Raw genomic sequence first — 15,338 nt, 5'->3', positions numbered from 1 at the left:
CCACCCCTTTGTTTTTGTTTTTGGTTTTTTTTTCCCACCCCTTTGGTTTTAAAGAGTGCACCTAGTGTGCAGCTCCCTTACATCATTTTGCTGTTTAGAACCTGACCGGAAAAAAAAAAAAAAAGCCCTGATACCTGTCCGTATCAGTAAGATAGCACTTCACACTTACTTTTCCTTCTTCCCCCTTTCTTCTCTCCTTCCAAGTATTCTTTCTTTCCTCTTGCTTTTCTAAAAGCCTTTCCATCCTTCTCCTGTTCATTCCTTGCCTGCCTCTCCTTCCCTATGACTGCATGCTAGGTGCCCCATGCAGGCCCAGTCTGAGCCACTCTTGTCTCTGCCAGGGATGCTGCCCAGGGCCTGCTTGCTTTTTTTCTTTCCTTTCTTTCCTTCCTTTTCCTTTCCTTTCCTTTCCTTTCCTTTCCTTTCCTTTCCTTTCCTTTCCTTTCCTTTCCTTTCCTTTCCTTTCCTTTCCTTTCCTTTCCTTTCCTTTCCTTTCCTTTCCTTCCTTTTTTCCTTTCCTCTCCTTTCCTTTCCTTTCCTTTCCTTTCCTTTCCTTTCCTTTCCTTTCCTTTCCTTTCCTTTCCTTTCTTTCCTTTCTTTTTCTCTCTTCTATCCATTCTCTGTACTCCCAGATATTTTCAAAACAAATCAGGCTGTGTCACTCATGTCACTTGCCTGCCTAAACCTCGTGGTTAGCATCTCTAGGTCTTAGGGTGACACCTCATGGAAACCCCGGGGCAGGGGCCCTGGCTCACCTCTGCTCCCTGCACTCGGGCTCCTGCAACCCAAAGTGTTGCCTTGCATAACCCCATATCCCTTCACATTATAGATTGGGTGGTGTGCTGGCCTGTCCCAGACACATCCTGCTCAACTCAGGGTCACTGTCCTTGATCCCTACATTCTTCCTTCCGGACTTTGACATGGCAACCTCTTTCTCTTCCTGGATTCCCAACAGTCACTTGGTTATCAAAACTCTGCTCCTCAGGCCTTTCCCATTGCTCTTTTAGCACCTCAGCCAGTTATTTTTTTTTCCCATAGCACCTGTGATAAACTGTAATTACCTATTTTTTCATTTGTCTTCCTCAGTTAGAATGACTGCTCCACGAGGAGTCTCTACTTCGTGGAGCATCTTCCTGGTAGATAATGGGTACCCCATGACTGTTATTGATGGAATGAAGAAAACACTATGTCCACCACTGAAGAGTTCATAGTCTAGGGGGTAAAACAACATAAGTTTTTGCACAGCATTGGTGTAGATGCTATTGGGAGACACGCACCTACTCAGGATGGTATAGCTCTTGAGAGGAGGTAGCAGACGACTGTATTCGAGATGGCTCCAGAGATGCATAAGCTGGTGATTCCTTTTGTCAACATATGAATTTGAAGTTTAATAATTTTAAAACACAGTTTTATTGCTTTGTTTTACTTTTGTCTCATCCATGTGTGCAATGGTTCCCTTAATTGTGGTAGCAACATTTCAGACAATCTTAAGGACAGAGGAGAATTTATTGGACCAACCAAAGAGTTTTCAGAGGAAGGGTTTGAGCAGATAAACTGTAAGGACAGGGAAGCAGCTTTGCTCTAGGAACAAATGGGACCAGCCATTCAGGTGCTGCCAGGGCTCCCATTGCCTCCCCTCTCTGCTTTCCTTTGCATTTGGGCTTTTTTTTTTTGTTTGTTTTGTTTTGTTTTAAATTTTATTGCAGGCTTGCATTCAGGTAGCTCCTGTGCTCATACCTCTTGGGTACTGTCAGCACAATTGGGCCATTTTATTTTCTCTTTTTGTATGATAAATCCCAGGGACGAACTCTGGTTAGTTCTGTTTTTGTCACATGTCCCTTAGGCATGCTCTGGTCAATTAGTGCCAGGGCTTGGGGCTCCTGGATGGCTCAGTCAGTTCAGCATCCGACTCTCATTTCAGTCATGTCATGATCTCAGAGTCATGAGATTGAGCCCCATGTCAGGCTCCAAGCTGGGTGTGAAGCCTGCTTAAGATTCTCTCTCTCCCTCTGCCTCTCACTCCCTACTGACTCTCCCTCTCTCTTTCTTTCAAAAACAACAACAAAAAAGTTTTAAACTAATGCCAGGGGTGAGATCCTGTAAGAACATGGACCCACCCCTGTGGGAGATACATGATTAAAATGTAGGAGTTGAAGGTCCAAAGAACTACTCTCTCCAGAAAGAGGAAGATGTGACTGGGGAGGGGCAGGGGGGAGCAGTCTTATCACTTCAGTAACAGGTTTTTATTGTCTTGGTTTGAAAAACTCTCCATCCATCAGCACTTCTGCGTAAGTATAACCGATGAGCAAAAATACCCTCTTAGAGGGTGGAAAGTTTTAGGAGATTTGGAAAGCATAAGAGTTTTACATGCTCTATACTGAGAATATACTCAGAGTATAATTTTGTTTTGGCCCTAAGCCTGACTTTGGTAATCTCAAGTGGATCTATGTCTCTTTTACCACAAAGCCAGTGTTTTTGATGTTTTCCACAAACTGACATCCCGTTCTGACCTGTTCCCTTTCTACTTGCAGATTGTGCTTGAGAATAGTAGCCGGGAAGATAAGCACGAATGTCCCTTTGGCCGCAGTAGCATAGAGCTGACCAAGATGCTGTGTGAGATCCTAAAAGTGGGCGAGCTGCGTAAGTAACACTTGTTTCCCACACGGGCATGACGCTTGGCAGGCACCCAGCTTCCAGGGTTGTGCCTGGACTGACACAAAGAATTCTCGAGGTGCTGACAGCTATGCATGGGCAACCCCCGTGGACCTAGCATTCTTTGGTTCAGGTTTGCAGTGTATGTGTTTCTGCATGTCTGTCCTGGGAATAAGCATTATTAAAAACTACAAGAATTGAAAAATTTGCAGGTATTATGACTGACTTTCAGATATTATAAACATGAAAAGATATTAAAACAGCCCTACTTATAGTAATCTTTTAAGGAAAAAGATCAATGGATTTCTTTTTTAAAATTCCAGTTTTTAACCTAACAGTAGATCATTTTCTTTTCTTTCTTTTGAAACGATTTTTCTCTCTAAAGAGAAATTGAATACCTTATTAAAATCCTCTTGCTCCCAGTATCTCACTTGTTTAGAATGCTTTCTCTAAGAAAGAAGGAATTATAGAAGAAAATGGGTAGCTGATCATGACAAATGTGGTCAGAGATATGCTCATTGATCTTTTTCCTACGTATATTACAAAATTTAGGAGAGGACACCCAGATAAAGGGGGTATGATAATTTTCCTGCCTTGTGCTCATTGGTACAATTTGAGTTGAACCTGTTACGATGAATCTGATTTAACTTGGCCTGCAGTCATTGTCAACACTGAGCCTCCTTCAAGTGGCTGGCTTCCATTCCCTCCAACATCTCTAGAACTGACACACATATAAATCTTCCCTTGTAGGCTTAATAACACGGGTGCCAGAGAAAGACTGTTTATACCACAGAGATGTTGGGTGTATAGTGGTGTTGTGAAGGCATAAATATTCAGTTACCTGCTTGGAGCTTAAAATAATGGTCTGAAATGATTAATGGAAAGGAATCCGATGATTACATTGGAAGAGGGGGTTATGCTTTATTTACCTGACTATAGGTCCTGCTCAGGTAAACTAGAAAATGGAGAACTTCGTAAGGAAAATCTAACAATTTGAGTCTGATCAAACCCAGCAAACGCTGTCCTCCAGTATGGGTAGACGGGGGAAAGGAAGCATAAACTGATATGGAACTGCCAAGAAAGTTCATTACCTAGGAGCCCAAATTAGGGCATCTTTGTATTAGAAGAGTAGCAGCCTGACCTGAGAGATTTCTTTATCAGTCTGCTCGGGTTCATGGGTCACCAAGGTTAATTCAGTTTACCTGCATCCTTGACCTGAGTTCTCCCTCCTACTCTCCATCATACTAATTTGATGAGATTTACATCTGCTGCCTAGCTTACTGTTTATTTGGTTGAAGGATTAAAGTCCTGAATCAAGCAAATCCTACTGAATTCCTCAGTCTGATAACTGTGTTTCACGTTTATCTCAATTTTATGGGGGGACCTGCAGGAAGCCACTTTCTAAGAAGCATTACAAGACCATCTAGGATTTTTAGAGACTGGACAACAGTCAGGCTGTCCCCGGCTGGGGCTTGTCGTGTGTTTGTTATTGTCCCCATCCTTGTGGCCTGCTTGGGCTATCGGTTCTCATCTTGTTGGCAGCAGCAAGTGTAATCTTTTGTGCTTCACTACAACACCCAGCCTCTGCTCTTTTCCTTTGCCCAGCCGACATGTATCTGTCACACTAAAAGTTAACCCAGAACAAAGATGCAGGGGAGTGGAGGGAGGATGCTGGCACTACAGGGGAGCTGGGTTCTGTCTCTACCATATAGGACCTTTGTGTCCTCGGGTAACGTGCCCGCAAACTTCGTTGTGTTATTACAACTCCACATCTCCCCCAGAAGTAGATTGGTAATATTTGGGGTGATGGTATGGGTAGTTGTATTCATTTTTGGCTTAGTCGCTGGTAAGGGCCCTGGGAACAGAGCGTATTCAGCCTAGGGAGACTACCTTGGAAAGATGGCTAAGTTCTAGGCTTTGGGCAGGGCAAATGTGGATCTGATTCAGACCCTCGTCCATGTCAGTGGGGCCCTACTTGGTGGGCAGGGGTTGAGGGTGGGGTGGGCGTGGCAACGAGAGTCTGAGCAGACAGTGCTGTTCAGGTGAATGTCTTCAGGTGAATGTCAGCTCTGTGCTTCCTGGGTTGGGGGGGTGGTGATAGTGGTGATACAGAATAGGGACTGACCTCTGGCTGGTGCCCGGCAGCCCTCCCAGACTGTTGAGGACCCGGTATGAAGCCAGGAACGAGGACAGAGCCCCATTCCTAGGGGCTGAGATAAAGAGTGGAGATGAAAGCAAACACCTTGGGGATCTCACCTGGGGTGCCCCAGAGGCTGTTCTTGCACTGTATATTATTCCATATCTCACCGTCTGCTGCAGAGAAGGCTCCAGCCTTCTATTACAGCTCATTTAGTACCTAGTCAGTCCCATCTCTGCAGCGAGGTTGGGCTTCGTCTCCCAGGGCCTGGCATACTCATGGCAAGCTCCCTTCATCCCAGATGACAAATGTATGTATTCATCTGTTTAATAAAAATCTATTGATTACTTACAGTGTGCCAGGGACCATGATGGACAATACAGATACAAAAGTGAATCAGATATGGCCCCTCTGCCCCAGAAGCCTGCACTTGAGAAAGTGTAAGAATGATTTGGGACCAATATCTTCTACCATAAGTTATAAATGATTGCATATTTATTTTAAATGCCCATTATCTATTCTAAGGCATAATTTTTCCAATATTCTGAGAGTTTGAGTTTTCCGGTTGGCCTATTACTTGCACAGTAAAGGTCATTCTGGACGTTTGGCAAGGCTTACAGAGGACTCCACATTTCTGCAGTCTACATGCCCAAAAGAGTTGTTCTCTGCTCATAAAATATTAAAGGATCGCTACATTCTGATTGAATGCTAGACATCAAATGATAAAACACCCTGTAGTAAGAGGAAAATTGCTTTTTAATAGATTGCCTTTTGCCCATTGCCATATTAAATAAGTTACTAATATGGAAAACAAATCTGAGTGCACCCTGATGTTGAGGGAAATATCTGTTTTTCTTCTGAGGAAAATTAGCTTCACGTACAAATCCGTCTTCCTTTGGTCTGTTTGGTCTGCTTTGGTCTGCTTTTCTCTGTTTTTAAGTTCCCAGTCCTTCTCAGATTTGTGTCAATAATCGACCTAGAAGATCATGGTTGTGCTAGATCTATAAGCAAGAGCAGAGATCAAAGAAATACCAATTAAAAATCTAACTGATTGAGGGAAAGGACATATACAAAAGTAGAAAGATTCCGTTTTCTACAATTGCTTTGTCTTTTAATTTAACTTACCGTCTTTTGAGGAAACCCACTTCTGAAATACTGGTTATATTTTGGTGTCCAGAGCACACATATTAATATTCAATTAAATTACTGATACTAAATATTTATGCATAGTGTTTTTAAGACTACTTTTTAAAAACACTATTTTTCTGCTTCCCAATTATTAACATTGCAGGAGGCAAATGTTTCGTAGTGTGGTATAAACAACAATATCTGATAATGTATATGCTTAGAGCACTTTATCAAGGTAATTTAATTGAAGCCTATTACACCCCCAGGAGTTAATCAAGATCAATAGCTTCTATGTTTATTAATGAAGACAAGACTTAACACTTACTGCATATTGTCTGGGATCACTGAGCTCAAATCAGTGTTCAGGAAGCCCAAAGAATAGTGTAGAAAGAAGCAGAAAAGTGGAGTGGTTGCATTTCGGCACCTGGATGACCCGTCCTTGAATCACAGAGCAGCTGCCTAATTGGACGCCTTGGACATATATTTCCTCTCTGTTCTGAGCTTCTGCTTCCTTATCTCTTTGTAAAGATAATCCTGCTGCACACAGTTGTTGGGAGGATTAAATGAAATAATGGGTGCTTTTTTGTTACAAGATAGATGGTTTCTTTTGCGAGTGATAGAATCTGACTTTCCATAAGCAGACTGCAGGTTACACGACGACGGAAGGAGAATGCTCTGATTTAAGTAACAGCTGGGACCAGGATTTGGAACAATGACTCTTGTTTCTTCACTCTCTACATTCTGACAAAAATTATTCTTTGTAATCTGCTTTGTCCATGAGGCCCTTTTGAGAGCAAGACACTTGTTTTCCCTTAGTTTCAATTTTAAAAATCACAAAGAATACCTATGTACCTGAATATGGTCATAGGTCCCCACAGCATGGGTAATATAATTAATTGGCAGCCCGAGTTCAAAGAACAGGATTGAAGTAGAACGAAGAGCAAGTCTTTAGAAGAAGTATATTTGTGTGTGTATGGAGGGTCAGAGTATGGGACAGAAGAAGGGAGGCATGTCACAGACAAATGCAAAGATCTTTGCTATAGATGTGAAGTCCTTAGGCAGATACCTCACTCTTACCTATGGCTAAAAAGTAGTAATTATTGTTTGTGTTATTATAGCACTGCCCCTAAAACTGTAAGTTGTTGAAGGATAAAAGGAAAACTTGATTTCTGGCACAATAGCTTGCTTACGGGATGCCTGGGTGGCTCAGTGGTTGAGCATCTGCCTTCAGCTCAGGACATGATCCCGGGTCTGGGGATCGAGTCCCACATCAGGCTTCCTATGAGGAGTCTGCTTCTCCCTCTGTCGATGTCTCTGCCTCTCTCTTTCTGTCTCTCTCCTGAATAAAGAAATAAAATCTTTAAACACACACACACACACACACACACACACACACAATAGCTTACTTAACTTACCTTTTGGATATGTAGCATCTCATCCAGTTATATTTCAGTATCTAGTAGAGCTAGGATACTTCTTTTTGTCTCTCATTCATTTATTCACTCATTCATTTATTCAGTATTTACAGGGCTTCTTCTCTGTGAGTCAGGATCTAATCCCTGATGACATGGACGTAGAACACACTCCATCCTCAAGCAGCCTACCTGCTGACTGCAGGGTCCTTCACAGAAACAAATAATTAGAAAGTACATTGTTATTTAGAACATTGCATTTAAATTATGTTAGTGTCACTAGGAGGCAGTGGTTGGTTCTTTCTGCTCACAGGAAGTTGGACAGGCTAAGGAAGGGACAGTCTTTGGAGGTGTGACACAGAAAAGGAGATACTTGAGTATGTGGAATCAAGACATGAAAAGAATAACCAGGTAAGCACAAGTATGTGTATGGTGGGCAGCGGCTGTTAAAAATTCCAGGCAGTGAGATGTAGGTGAAAAAGACTTGGAGGTTCAGATAATTCTGGTTCCATGCAGCTAAAGCAGATAGCTTGAGGGGGCAAGTGGAGGAGATGCTAATAGAAAAAGCAAGAGTTAAATCGTAAAGAGTTGCCACACAGAGGAGCTTGGATTTTACAAGCCATGGAAATCGATAGAAGGATTTTTAATAATAAGAAATGCTCTAGTCCTGGGCATAAAATTCTAGAATTAGATTATGTCTTCTGGCTATGACAAGAACTAGTGAGTGTGATAATGTACGGGGCCAGGACCAGGGACAGGCTTATCTCACTCTAGCCCCAGCCCAGTCAGGATAGCAGTTAGGAGGTTTCAGCTACAAGTGATAGAAATCCCGACTCAAAATCGCTTATGTATGAAGAGCCTTTATTGAATATTGTAATTGCAGTTAGATTAAGTCCTAGAGATGGTTAATTTAAATGTTCAGCAATGTCATTAAGGACCCAAATCCTTTCTACCTTTTGGTTCTCTTATCCTTGATGTACAAGATTTGTCCTTAGAGAGGCAGCAAAATGGTGATATCATCACACGGTCCAGAGGAACAAGAAGCTGTTTCTTCTAGATGTGTGGAAATGTTTCCAAAAGTCCGTCAGCAGACTTTCTCTCATGTCTCATGAGCTAACATCATGGCCTGTGCCTATGCCTAACCGAGTCACTGATAAGGGGAACAGGATCAGTCACTAGCTGCTCCTTAGACTGGGCATGAAACCAGCCTTCCTTAAGTATATGACCACAGGATGATCTCGGTAGCTAAAGAAAACTGAGGTTCTGTTCAGATAGGAAAAATAGCTACTTGCAGCCCTTAATTCTGTCCCTTTACTTGGAAAGCTCTTTTCTGCATTTTCCTTACTGCTAGAGAAAACTATAGCAAATTAAAGTCAGATTACAGCCCTCTGTCATTCTGCCTTTACTGGGAATTGGGGGCTGCATTAGTATTTTTTTTAATGTAACAATATCAAAGGTTGCAGAAAAATGGCAATTGGGGTTTGATTATAATGTATTTCATTTCTCATCACTAAGATGCTAGGGCTCCACCACCTTACTTTCCTCTAGCAAATGTGTATTTTTCACATCCTCAATTATGCTTTTGTATGTGGGTTATTCTCTGGTGTATTTTGAAGGGCAGAGCGGACATACATTTGTGATTAAAGTTTTCATATTTCCCTGAAACGGTTTTGCCATCTTCACCTATTTGACTATATATAATTAGATTAAAATTTAATAACTACTTCTCTGTTTTGAAAAAACAAGAATGAAATCTACACACACTATGAAAATACACAGCATTTCCTTACTTTGTCTTTCAGTGGTAATATTTATTATAACACACCAGTGGTGCTGAGTGAAGCACCTTGTATAATTTATCACCCAGACACCTCTGCTTTAGCAAGTAAAAATAACACAGATGAGCAATCTGAAGACCTTTTTGGAGTACAGCAGCAATTAGAATGGACACTTAACTCTGGGACATTGGTGTTTTTGTACTTTGAGAAGTACCATCCATCACTTTCATTCTTAGAACATTCTGGCTGAAGAAAACTCAAGAAAAGTAGTTTTTAACAGTTAAGCCCCTTAAGGGACTCCCCCCCCTTTTCCTAATACTAGCTTATACCCATGCACAATGGAAAGTTGAAGCCTCTCAGATCTTGACTCTGTCTTGAATCTTCACTTTTAACTTCTGCTTTCATATTACTTCAACCTTAAGCTTAACATAAAAATAAACAAAAATAGATACAATGAATGTTCGAGGCCTGAGCCTATATTGAGAAGATTATATGCACTTTTGGCCCAAATTAAAAATGTCAGGAGAAGAGAGTATAAAAGTCTATTGAGAATAGGGTTTACAATAATTATAAAACTGGTATCAGGATTTATAGTAGTAGTATCACAAGACAGGAGGACCCAATATAAGATTCTTGCATTCAGAATCAGAAGTGGTTGGTAATTGGCATAGCTGATCTAAGGAAGGGCTTTCGTCAAGATGGTTAGCCATCTTGCTCCTTAGTCTCCCATTTGTAACCTGGGGATGTCATCATCATCATCACCACCACCACCACCACCACCACTACCACCATCATCATTCTCAGCTCAGAATTAGATGAAGAAATACAGGTTAGAGTGTTTTTTTTTTTAACTGTAAAATGCCCTACTTGTGAAGGAGGTAACTGCTGAAATATGCACAGATTTAGAGACACCGAGATGTATCTCATCCTGTAGCAAAGTCAACTCTGTGCATTTAGTGACTGCCTTAAGAATTTGAAGTTCTGTGGCGATTTGTTGGTGTTTCAGAAGGCAGTACTTGTAGATACTTCTAAAATCACAGGGGTAATCCTTATCACCATAGAAAGTGATTGCTGAGAGAAATTATACTTGGCAATTTAAAAAAGAATATCTCAAGCACATCTCAATTACAAATGGATGAAAATAATTCATATTTAATCATAGGCATTTTTAGCACTTACTCCTGTTTACATCATTTCTGAGAAGATAAGTAGCTGGGAATGACCAGCATCCATTTCTGTTGTCTCTGAGGTTATAGATTGAGAGGTGAGCCTGGGAGGTTTGCCCAACCTCATAAAGAAGGGAGACAGACACAGAGAAAGAACACAGATGCCCACTGTCTTCCTTCCAACCATATGGAAATACTTTTCCACCAGCTTCATCTCAAACATCAGGTTTGGATGACCATTTTGATTCCTCTTCTGAGTGGGTGCTATCGAACACTAATATTCACCAATATTATTTCTCCTTGACCTGGGTGACACAGACAAATAGACGTATAGTTCATTGAAAAAAAAAAGTAGTTTAAATTATAGATAATGAAACTATCTATCTAGAAACTCCTGAAGGAGCAAAGGAAAAGCTATTCGAATTAATATAGTTCAGAAGAGTAGCTGCTTAGTGGGTAACAGAAAATTGGTAGCCATTCCATGTATCAGCAGTAATTAGTTAATTATAAAATGGATACAAAAGATTCTTTTTAGTAGTGTCCATACAAATGTAAACTGCTTCAGATTAATCCTAATGGAAAACATCTCAGACTTATATGTGAAGAAAGCTGTAAGACTTCACTAAGATATTCAAGTTTTAAATAAATAAATAAGTGAATGTTTTATTCCTGGTAAGAATACATCCATATTGGTTTTTTTTAATTTATTTATTCATAGAGATGCAGGGAGAGAGAGAGAGAGAGAGAGAGAGAGAGAGAGAGAGGCAGAGACACAGGCAGAGGGAGAAGCAGGCTCCATGCCGGGAGCCCGACATGGGACTCGATCCAGGGTCTCCAGGATCATGCCCTGGGCTGCAGGCAGGGCTAAACCGCTGCGCCACCGGGGCTGCCCAGAATACATCCATATTGTGATAAAGATGTGGGTTCCTCCAAATCAGTTCATCGGCTCATGTAGCATTCCAGAGTGCCAACAGAAACAGAGATGGAAACTCCACAGAATGCTTGTGGGGTTCATTTAGAAGAATAAGGAAGGGAAATTGGCAAGAAAGGACTGATAAGGAGAATAGTGAAAAGTGAATGGATATAAAATTATATTCCTTTTTTAAAAACGTTTTTTGCAAGGAAGTCCAAAGCACTCATTCATATACAATTTTCACCCAGGTTTACCTATTGTGTTAATATTTTCCATATTTGCTTTATCATTCTCTTTCTACACGCAGACACATGCATGCAGCCCCAGACACATATTCACATGTCTTGTTATTAAAATATGAAAACTTTTTATGACAAGAAAAAAATATAATTTGAAGAAAAAGAAGTGAATAAAAAATGATTTTAAATTGGATCCAGGGCAGCCCGGGTGGCTCAGCGGTTGAGCACCTGCCTTCGGCCAAGGGCATGATCCTGGAGACCTGGGATGAGTCCCACGTCCGGCTCCCTGCATGGAGCCTGCTTCTCCCTTTGCCTGTGTCTCTGCCTCTCTTTCTGTGTGTCTTTCATGAATGAATAAATAAAATCTTAAAAAAATAAATAAATAAATTGGATCCAGCTCTAGCTTTATCCTAGGTGGAGCAAAGGTACTGGGAGCCCTGCCTAGCAGGAGGCTTCTCAAGAGAGCTGCGGGGGGCGGGGGGGAGGAGGGAAGTTTCTGGGGGCTGCAGGATGACGCATCATCACGGAAGCAGTGTTGGGAGCCTGGCTTAGAATACTCAACTGCGGGAAGTCTGAGAGAGGCTTGCTGCTACCGGACAGCCACCCAGTGCAGGTCCGGGGTGTGTGTGCTGATGAAATCTATGCCCACCTTTCCTTCTGTTCTTTTGCAGCACTATGGGTGTGGCTTACCTAGAACCCCGTGGTTATATACATGAGAAACTATGGATTTCAGGACATGCAGCTTCCTATATAAGTTAAAACATTATAAAGAAGACATAAAAGTAACAGGATACCCGTAGATGAAAGAAGCCATTTGCATGAATGATACCTTCACTTCTCATCTATTAAATCACTCTAGAATTAAAGTTAGTAGTCTCACTCCAAAAATGTAATGTAAAACTACCTTTCCCTAGTTCTATATCCTGGGCTTGGGCCCACAAGCTCTTTTCCCAAAGCAATAGTTTAATCAGCCTCCTCAGCTTTTATTGTAGGATTGTAATATACCGGGCCACAAGTTGAAAGGTCCTAGCATGCTGTAAAAGTAGAATAGTAATTTGGAAAGGTAGCATGAAATTAGAAAGTGTAAGCAGAGGGCCCAAAGATTCAAATACATGGTAAAGTAGGATAAAGTGGACCGCAAAGAATTAAAATGACAGCAATCAGAATGCCCAACTGCACTGAAATAGTGATGAAATGCTATGCTGTGAGGTTTTTAAAATCAAAATATACATGAGTAAAACAAAAACACACAAAACTGAGAAGCATGTTCTCAGCTTTGGTCTTTAACTCACTTCCTGCAGAGGTGTTTCCTCCCTTCAAGGGAGTCCCCAGTGGTTGGGAGAGCAACAGAGGACAGGACACATTAGGATGCCTTTTACAACCTCTCATCCTTTGGGTGGAGAGGTTTTCCTAGTGGTTAGAGTAGATTAGGAGGTAGATGCCAATGGAGTCTCCCAGCCCTGGGCACTCGAATTTCAATAAAAAACCACTTGCTAATTTATGGGAAGTCTGGGTGGCTCAGTTGGTTAAGTGTCCGACTCTTGATTTCAGCTCAGGTCATGATCTCAGGGTGGTAAGATCAAGCCCTGCATTGACACTGAGTGTGGAGCCTGCTTAAGATTCTCTCTCTCCCTCTCCCTCTCCTGTGCCTCAACACCCACACAGCCACTCATATGTACCCTTGCTCTCTCTTTCTCATTAAAAAAAAGCAACAGCTAAAACATTTGCTGATTTAAAAATAAGTAGAAAGAATTTATTTTTAAAAATGTAAATGATCACTGCCATTTTTAGATGCCTTCTACATGGCAGGTGATTCCCTGAGGTCAGTACATTGCTAACCCTTTTAACATCTTCATTTACAGACCAGGAGTCCGGGCCTTTTGCAGAAGTTAAGTAGACTGGGGTCACACAAGCAATTAGATACAGTTAACTGTTGTGGGATGCTGTTGTGCTCTTTACTCTTAACTGTTACACAATCCTGTAAACCACTGCTTTCAGTTTTTAAAATGTCTTGTCTTCCTCACAGACTATAAGCTCCCTGAGCACTAGACTCAGAATTAATCCATCTCCCACCCTACCCTGTAGTCCAGTGTTTTACATATCATGTGCACGTAATAAGTATTTATTGCATGAATAGAGTAGCTTTCTATTTGCTTTAGGGTCAGTTGCAAAAATATTTTTTCAGACATCACTAAATTTTTTTATGAACTTTCCGTTTTACCCTGAAACCTTGCAAACAGCATTTTTTTTTTAAATAAAGTGAGAATGAGTTATACAAAAGGGTGCCTCCTCAGTCCTCCCCCTTCTCTTCCTCCTCAGGATAATTTAGTGAGAAGGCCTACTGAGTCCAAATTTGAATCAGAAAATATCAACACTACAGTATGTTCCCCAAAGAGGAAAAAAATGATCTATTTTCAATCTTGTGTTTCAGAACACACAGCTGTGTGACTTCCTAATTTATTGTATTCCCAACTGCCTCCAGACAGCTCTCAGCTTGCTGTTGCTTTCCTAGCCACCACCCCCTGGATGTGGGAAATAGGGCGGACTTTAACCAGTCCAGAATGAGGATGCAGAGAAGCCCATGAGCTGCTCCTCCACAGGTGCGCCCAGCAGCTAGGACCTGAAAGGAGCCATGTTTCCTGGGATGGCTGCCTTGGGCCAGAAAGTAAGCTGTTGACTCCTTGTAGAGCAATCCCAGCTGCACGTGTGCAGCTCTGGAGTGGGGTCATTCCTCTGCCTCTAGGGAGGAGGACACACAGCTTTGGATCCCAGCAATCAAGCCCTATGTGGCTTCCCTTAATTTGGCTTTCCAAGGGTTTGGCCATGAGAACAGATTGCAGCTGTGGCCTGAGCATCTTTAGAAGTGTGAATCTTTTTTTTTTTTTTCCTGAAGAAGCTATTTTGAGCTTTATAATTGCATATTTCATGTTTTTTCATAGAGTAAGGAGAATGACTTGCATTTTTTTAATAGATATCTGCTGGGCTTTTTTTTTTTCTCTCTCTTCTGTCTTGTATAACTTGGGCAGTGATTTCTGAATGTGGTGGCTGTGCATCAGATTCATTTGGGAGAGCTTCTGGGAAATATAAATTCCTGCCATGGAATCCAGAAATCAGTATATTTAATGAACTCGCCAATTCATTCCTAGGCAGCTGGCTCTCCTCTCCTAAGTTTGGGAATCTCTGTTGAACTCCTTCATGGTAATTTGGATTGTGGTTAAATGGCTACCTTTGAGGTGATAAGAGTGCTAGACTGAGCATTAGAAATCACAGATTCGGGATCCCTGGGTGGCGCAGCGGTTTGGCGCCTGCCTTTGGCCCAGGGCGCGATCCTGGAGACCCGGGATCGAATCCCATGTCGGGCTCCCGGTGCATGGAGCCTGCTTCTCCCTCTGCCTGTGTCTCTGCCTCTCTCTCTCTCTGTGACTATCATAAAAAAAAAAAAAAAGAAATCACAGATTCTAGTTCATTCTGGCTTCATTCTGACCAGCTCTAGATAAGTCTGTTCTCCTGTGTGGTGCCTTAGTTTCCTCTGGTATAAAACCATTATTGCCCAGGGGGCCACCAGCTCCGAAGCTGCTGTGCTAAACACGGTCCTTTTTATGTACCCAGGATAGTGACTCTAACCATGAAATAAGTTGACCAACACTTTGCCATCATCAGTTCTTGAGGGATATGTATAACCTAGGTTGGTGTTGGATTCTGTGCAAGAGAAATGCCCCAAGACCTTGTTAAGAGGGGTTCCTGGTGATGAGACCTGCAGCATGGACCGAGGACTTGTTTCCTGCCATGCAGATATGACTGCTCTCACCTTCTGAGTGTAAAATTTAGTTTAATGTGATTTTCCCACTCTGAATTTTTTCCTCCTTTGAAATATCAACTTTATTGCCAGCAAAGAGTTCTTTGAGAAGAATCA

At 41.7% G+C, this 15,338-nt stretch overlaps 1 protein-coding gene across 3 annotated transcripts in view; it reads left to right on the top strand.

The window, feature by feature from the left end:
- ELMO1 (engulfment and cell motility 1) overlaps positions 1-15,338 on the top strand; it is a 523,086-nt gene that overhangs the window by 284,672 nt on the left and 223,076 nt on the right. For all 3 annotated transcript variants that reach the window (XM_041727391.1, XM_041727393.1, XM_041727394.1), the window contains exon 15: positions 2,532-2,640. In XM_041727391.1, the coding sequence (XP_041583325.1) occupies positions 2,532-2,640 (109 nt within the window). The remainder of the gene's footprint in view (positions 1-2,531; positions 2,641-15,338) is intronic.

The sequence above is a fragment of the Vulpes lagopus genome, chromosome 13 (genome assembly GCF_018345385.1).
Source record: "Vulpes lagopus strain Blue_001 chromosome 13, ASM1834538v1, whole genome shotgun sequence".
NCBI lineage: Eukaryota > Metazoa > Chordata > Mammalia > Carnivora > Canidae > Vulpes > Vulpes lagopus.
Note: the sequence above shows the minus strand (reverse complement) of the source record. Positions and strands in the feature narration are given on the sequence as shown.